Source organism: Palaemon carinicauda, chromosome 28, assembly GCF_036898095.1.
Source record: "Palaemon carinicauda isolate YSFRI2023 chromosome 28, ASM3689809v2, whole genome shotgun sequence".
Classification (NCBI taxonomy): Eukaryota; Metazoa; Arthropoda; class Malacostraca; order Decapoda; family Palaemonidae; genus Palaemon; species Palaemon carinicauda.
This window is the reverse complement of record NC_090752.1, coordinates 27,683,913-27,691,412: the sequence shown is the minus strand read 5'-3', so window position 1 is coordinate 27,691,412 and position 7,500 is coordinate 27,683,913. Positions and strand designations below refer to the sequence as shown.

At 36.6% G+C, this 7,500-nt stretch overlaps 1 protein-coding gene across 1 annotated transcript in view; it reads right to left on the bottom strand.

Annotated features, from left to right (window-relative positions):
• The window catches only part of LOC137621994 (dipeptidase 1-like), a 597,809-nt gene that overhangs the window by 157,758 nt on the left and 432,551 nt on the right, over positions 1-7,500 (bottom strand). Inside the window, exon 8 of the mRNA XM_068352484.1 lies at positions 6,826-6,910. Within this exon, the coding sequence (XP_068208585.1) occupies positions 6,826-6,910 (85 nt within the window). The remainder of the gene's footprint in view (positions 1-6,825; positions 6,911-7,500) is intronic.

The window sequence follows — 7,500 nt, the reverse complement described above, 5'->3', positions numbered from 1 at the left end:
GGGGCATAAAACAATTAGAATAGCGCCAACGTTATCCCTGCGTGTCGTAAGAGGCGACTAAAAGGGACGGGACGAGGGGGCTGGGAACCCCCTCTCCTGTAAAAGTATCCTGTGAGACAGCAACAAAGAAATGGAGCTGGGGGGAGAGTGACTGCTCCCCGCACTCTAGTTTTGGGGTGTTTGAATGTGCGTGGATGTAGTACGATAGAGAGTAAAAGATGTGAGATTGGAAGTATGTTTAGAAGTAGAAGGATGGATGTATTGGCCTTGTGTGAGACAAAGATGAAAGGAAAGGGTGAAGTGATGTTTGGTGAAATGTCTGGTAGAGTGTCTGGGATTGAAAGGGGAAGAGCGAGAGAGGGTGTGGCTTTATTGCTGAGTGAATGGATGACAGGTAAAGTAGTGGAATGGAAGGAGATATCATCTAGGTTAATGTGGGTAAGGGTTAGGTTGGGTAGGGAATGTTGGGCGTTTGTCAGTGCGTATGGGCCAGGTAGTGAGAAAAGTGAAGAAGAGCGGAATGAGTTTTGGAATGAATTAACTAGGTGTGTAGAAGGACTGGGTAGAAGGAATTATGTAGTTGTTATGGGTGACTTAAATGCTAGAGTGGGTGCTGGAGAGGTAGAAGGTGTCATTGGAAAGTATGGCGTACCAGGTGAAAATGAGAGTGGTGAGAGACTGGTAGATATGTGTGTTGAACAAGAGATGGTAATAAGTGCTAGCTTTTTTAAGAAGAAAGATAAAAATAAGTATACATGGGTAAGAGTGGCAAATGGAAGAGTAGTAGAAAGGGCATTAATGGATTATGTGTTGATAACAAAAAGAATGTTTGGAAGATTGAAAGACGTGCATGTGTTTAGGGGTATGGCTAACGGTATGTCTGATCATTTTTTGGTGGAAGGAAAATTGGTTGTAGCAAAAGAGTGGGGGAATAGAGTAGATGGATGTAAAAGGGAGCTAGTGAGGGTTGAAGAGCTAATAAAACCTGGGGTAAAAAGTAAATATCAGGAAAGGTTGAAAATGGCATATGACGAAGTGAGAGTAAGAGAAACTGGTAATTTAGAGGAGGAGTGGAAGTTAGCAAAAGAAAATTTTGTTGGGATTGCAAGTGATGTATGTGGCAAGAAGGTTGTTGGAGGCAGCATGAGTAAGGGCAGTGAATGGTGGAATGAAGGAGTGAAGGTAAAAGTGGAAGAGAAAAAGAGGGCTTTTGAAGAATGGCTGCAGAGTAATAGTATAGAGAAGTATGAAAAATATAGAGAGAAAAAGGTGGAAGTAAAGCGCAAGGTACATGAGGCAAAGAGGGCAGCTGACCTGAGGTGGGGTCAGGGACTGGGTCAGTCATATGAAGAGAATAAGAAGAAGTTTTGGAAAGAAGTGAAGAGAGTAAGAAAGGCTGGCACAAGAATTGAAGAGACAGTGAAAGATGGAAATGGAAGGTTGTTAAAAGGAGAGGAGGCAAGGAAAAGGTGGGCGGAATATTTTGAAAGTTTGCTGAATGTTGAGGATGATAGGGAGGCAGAGATAATTGCTGTTCCAGGTGTTGAGGTGCCAGTGATGGGCGATGAGAATGAGAGAGAGATTACAATAGAGGAAGTGAGGAGAGCACTAGATGAAACGAGAGTAGGAAAAGCATCTGGTATGGATGGTGTGAAAGCTGAGATGTTGAAGGAAGGGGGTGTGACTGTAATTGAATGGTTGGTGAGATTGTTTAATGTGTGTTTTGTGTTGTCAATGGTACCAGTAGATTGGGTCTGTGCATGTATTGTACCACTATATAAGGGTAAGGGAGATGTGCATGAGTGTTGTAATTCAAGAGGTATTAGTTTGTTGAGTGTAGTTGGAAAAGTGTATGGTAGAGTACTGATTAATAGGATTAAGGATAAAACAGAGAATGCAATCTGGGAAGTACAGGGGGGTTTTAGAAGAGGTGGGGGTTGTATGAATCAGATTTTTACAGTTAGGCAGATATGCGAGAAATATTTAGCAAAAGGTAAGGAGGTGTATGTTGCGTTTATGGATCTGGAGAAAGCATATGATAGAGTTGATAGGGAAGCAATGTGGAATGTGATGAGGTTATATGGAGTTGGTGGAAGGTTGTTGCAAGCAGTGAAAAGTTTCTACAAAGGTAGTAAAGCATGTGTTAGAATAGGAAATGAAGTGAGCGATTGGTTTCTGGTGAGAGTGGGGCTGAGACAGGGATGTGTGATGTCGCCGTGGTTGTTTAACTTGTATGTTGATGGAGTGGTGAGAGAGGTGAATGCTCGAGTGCTTGGACGAGGATTAAAACTGGTAGACGAGAATGATCATGAATGGGAGGTAAATCAGTTGTTGTTTGCGGATGATACTGTACTGGTAGCAGACACAGAAGAGAAGCTTGACCGACTAGTAACAGAATTTGGAAGGGTGTGTGAGAGAAGGAAGTTGAGAGTTAATATGGGTAAGAGTAAGGTTATGAGATGTACGAGAAGGGAAGGTGGTGCAAGGTTGAATGTCATGTTGAATGGAGAGTTACTTGAGGAGGTGGATCAGTTTAAGTACTTGGGGTCTGTTATTGCAGCAAATGGTGGAGTGGAAGCAGATGTACGTCAGAGAGTGAATGAAGGTTGCAAAGTGTTGGGGGCAGTTAAGGGAGTAGTAAAAAATAGAGGGTTGGGCATGAATGTAAAGAGAGTTCTATATGAGAAAGTGATTGTACCAACTGTGATGTATGGATCAGAGTTGTGGGGAATGAAAGTGATGGAGAGACAGAAATTGAATGTGTTTGAGATGAAGTGTCTGAGGAGTATGGCTGGTGTATCTCGAGTAGATAGGGTCAGGAACGAGGTGGTGAGGGTGAGAACGGGTGTAAGAAATGAGTTAGCGGCTAGAGTGGATATGAATGTGTTGAGGTGGTTTGGCCATGTTGAGAGAATGGAGAATGGCTGTCTGCTAAAGAAGGTGATGAATGCAAGAGTTGATGGGAGAAGTACAAGAGGAAGGCCAAGGTTTGGGTGGATGGATGGTGTGAAGAAAGCTCTGGGTGATAGGAGGATAAACGTGAGAGAGGCAAGAGAGCGTGCTAGAAATAGGAATGAATGGCGAGCGATTGTGACGCAGTTCCGGTAGGCCCTGCGGCTTCCTCCGGTGCCTTAGATGACCGCGGAGGTAGCAGCAGTAGGGGACTCAGCAGTATGAAGCTTCATCTGTGGTGGAAATGTGGGAGGTTGGGCTGTGGCACCCTAGCAGTACCAGCTGAACTCGGCTGAGTCCCTGGTTAGGCTGGAGGAACATAGAGAGTAGAGGTCCCCTTTTTTTTTGTTTTGTTCTTGTTGATGTCGGCTACCCCCCAAAATTGGGGGAAGTGCCTTTGGTATATGGATGGATATATATATATATATATATATATATATATATATATATATATATATATATACACACACACATGTGTGTGAAGCTTAGGTACATGATTATTTGTGAATGTTATAAATATATATATATATATATATATATATATATATATATATATATATATATATATGTCTGTGTATATATCTGTATATAAAAGTATATATAACTATATATCTATATAGATAGATAGATAGGTAGATATATGGTGTATGTATACTCATATATATTCGCATGATCAAGTGTATTAGTAAATTGTTTAGTTAATGAAAGATTTGTTTGATGGTTTAGGTTTGTACGTGATATTATCTCGAGATGATGAAAGCATAAGATTTAAAAAGCGTGGAATTAATTTTTTCGAAAGAAAAAAAAAACGTCAGAATAAAGATTTTTGGGACTGCTATTTTAGTTTCACATTTTAAAGAGCATTTATATTATTTCATAAATATACATCAGAAATGTACTCCTAATGGAGCTATTTAATTCCTGTAATATTTTAGAGTAGTTTAACGAGACCTCTATGTTACTTTAAGTTTTATTATTTGGACAGGTGGGAGTATTAAGTGTGCACATTGAAAGAAATAAAGCAATAAAGATAAGGGTTGAAAGGATGCCGTTAATTACCTTCGCTAAAGAGGTTATATTTTAGATTCCGTTTATTTTTATTTTTCTATTTGTCTGTGTGTCAGTGGACAGGATTACGTTAAAACCACTCTAAGGATTTTGGCGAAATCTTACCCACAGATAGATCTCAGTCCATGGACGACTCCATTAAATTTTGGAGCTGATCCGGATTTTTATTTTTCATAATTTCAAAGATTACGCCAACACAAATTGACACACTGGATTGTTACTAAATTTTAACATGGAATAGATATTATGCATCGGAAGAAAACAGGAATTTTTGGAGGAGATACGGATCAAGATCACGATTCTGGATCAACATTGCACTATTCACCATCTACTGTATAGTCAGGATATGAAAAGTAGGGGATGCCCGTAAACTGTAGTTGAATGTTGGCATTATTCATTGGTAGAGGTCTTAAATCTCTGAATACTCTTGTTAATCCTAATACTATCTGAAATGTTATCAACAGTAGCCTACTGTAGGGGAGATTTCATTTTAACTAAATAAGATTTTAAGAGGTAAAGGCAAACTGGTCGGTTTGAGGTCATTTACCAGTTATTGTGATTTATCTTGACTGAATCTCCCCGATCAGCACCGTATCATCTGACTAGCATCAAATATTCCTTGTTCAATCTCTGGTAATTGGTTGGACACAATTTAAACTGTAATGCTTCTTTTTATATAAACCTGAATAACATTTTCATTTCAGAATATTTGAATTTTCTGAAAGTAAAAGCCTTTGAGATGATGGAGTGAACTGCTATATTTTTCATGTAAAGAATAACTCTAAAGAATTATGGATATATGAGTAGGGAATTAATTAATCTTCATGAAATGTGTTCATTGAAACTTGTTCCAAAATTACCAACAGAATATATATATATATATATATATATATATATATATATATATATATATATATTGTTAGGTTATTTGACTGTGAAACAACCTAGTTTCAATTTTTTTGTAACTGCCCTTTTCTTTATTAAGGTGGGGGTCTTTGTTTACTTTGGTCACGTTGTGAGTGACAAGCTTTAGTCAGGTTTGGGAAGCCAGATGGGCTGTTTCTCGTGATGCAGTCGAGAAAGAGCAGCAGTTGGAGGTGACTCGTCCTCAACCTAGTCCTCGAGGTCGAGATGGTTTTGAAGAGTTATTCTTCGGTGGCAGCAAAGTGGCTGTCGTATCGACACTGTCGTGGACGTTCCCGTAGTGTTCGATGGACGTCCTCGAGGATCAGGGATTGTTTGTGGATGTTGGTAGAGCAAGTGTATGGGCTCGTATTTATTGTTTGTTTAATAATGAGAAGTTTCTCTTAGTAATTTTTCATTGCTGCTGTTTACGGTGTTTTTGTTATTGAATTCTGTTAATTGTTTATCATTTACTTTACCTTTGAGTTGTCTGTATTTGGAACTTAAAATTTTAATCTGAATTTGTGGTAACGATCATTTATGTCTCTGTGCTTCCCATTACCTGTACTTATTGTAATTATTGTATATAATCTATTTTTGTATAATTCTTTTGTAAAATAAACTAGGTTAAGGAACTTGAGTATTTTCTGTTTTACCCACCCCTTTGGTTGTTGCAGTCCATCGGTTCATTCTAGTCCCAATTCTTGTAATATTCTAAAAGAACCTGTTGAACCATTAAGGCGGTTCATAACAATATATATATATATATATATATATATATATATATATATATCTTTGAAATTTAGAAGTACAATTTTCTAATCACCATCATCAGCACCAACAAAGCTTACTTCTGTGGAAGATAATGTTATCAGGTTTTCAAGGAATTGGTGAACAATTGATTATATATATAAAAAAAAAAAAGAAATAACATGATAAATTCTAATGCTGTTGAGATGAGCAGTTCCTTGGTAGAAATATCGTAATTAAAATGATAAATGAGGTTGTAAGAGGGCTGATGAACAGTGTATGAGGAAAATATATTAGGAGAAAGGAATGCATAGAAAATATTTCAAAGATATTATGGCTGAAGTATTGGAATGTAGGGTTCGCAATATCTAGGGACTGCAATAGTGTGGACAGGAAAGAAGTAAAGAACTGATGTTGGGATTATGTTGTTTCATGAAGCTGCCTTCTCTATGGAAGCTTCTGCACAGGTTTGTCTGCTTTGAGAAAGGCACTGACCACTTATAGTGAGACTTTTCCTGAAGCCTTCCATGTGATGGAAAGTATTTTATGTTTAAAATCGCATGCATTGAAGTATGGAGGTATTTGAGTGATTTCGCCTGGGGCTCTGATCACGAGGTTGTTAAGAGAATCCAGACTTTAATGTGTTAATATATATGATGTACACTTATGTATATGTAAGATATTTTTAGCTTTATTTCGTTCCTAAAACTCATAAAAAACAATAAACCCTTAAACTTCTTTCGATTTCTTAATTTTTTTTTTACCATGGTTTCCGAAATTTATACTGTTTTTGGGGGATTTAATGGGAAATCATATCTGAATATATTAATATAAAAACGTCAAAACGTCTCAAGTATGTGAAACCGTATATTTATATGCGATGTGTATATGTATATATATATATATATATATATATATATATATATATATATATATATATATATACACACACACACACACACACACATATATATATATATATATATATATATATATATATATATATATATATATATAAATTATGAAGAATTTATAAAGGTAGGTATGAATGTAATGGTTTTCACAAGTTCAGCGTAAAAACAACATGAATTACGAGGGCCTCAAACAATTACAAGGACAAATGTACTGTGTAACAATAGTATTCATACTTACCGACCACGTCCTTAATGGTGGCCTTCGTGTCGCAAGTAAGGAAATCGTTGTAGAAGCTCAACATGACCACACCTCCATTACTCGCCTGAGGAATAACAACACAGCATCCATTAGGAGAGAGAGAGAGAGAGAGAGAGAGAGAGAGAGAGAGAGAGAGAGAGAGAGAGAGAATTCTTTTTGCTCTCACACAAGGGAACTTTAGTTGTAATGGTCTTACTCTGTAAGGTTTAATTTCAAGAAATATGCAAATGTTTACTCAAATGTTATGATATTGATAGTAGTGAAAGCAATAGTGATAACATCATTAGTAGACCTAGTTGTAGCGTTTATGTTTGGATAGTATATAATAACATGTGATGTTACCACCATTAAATTTTATATATATACATATTTTATTTTAGTTTTGTTATAATATAACAATGAAAAATACTGTCATTTACGTCTTTGATGCCAATAATCTGGTAAAAGAAATAATAGAGACTTTTATGAGTATATTATGTATTCTATCGAAAGTAATCAACGTCCTTTTATAATCAAATTTCCATATTTGTCTATGATTAAAAAATCTAAAAATAGATATATGCATTACTATCCAAATCAAGTTACTAAATGGTTATTTTTTTATGTACAAAATGATTATTTGCTGCTAATCGGGAAACAATTCTGAAAAAAAAA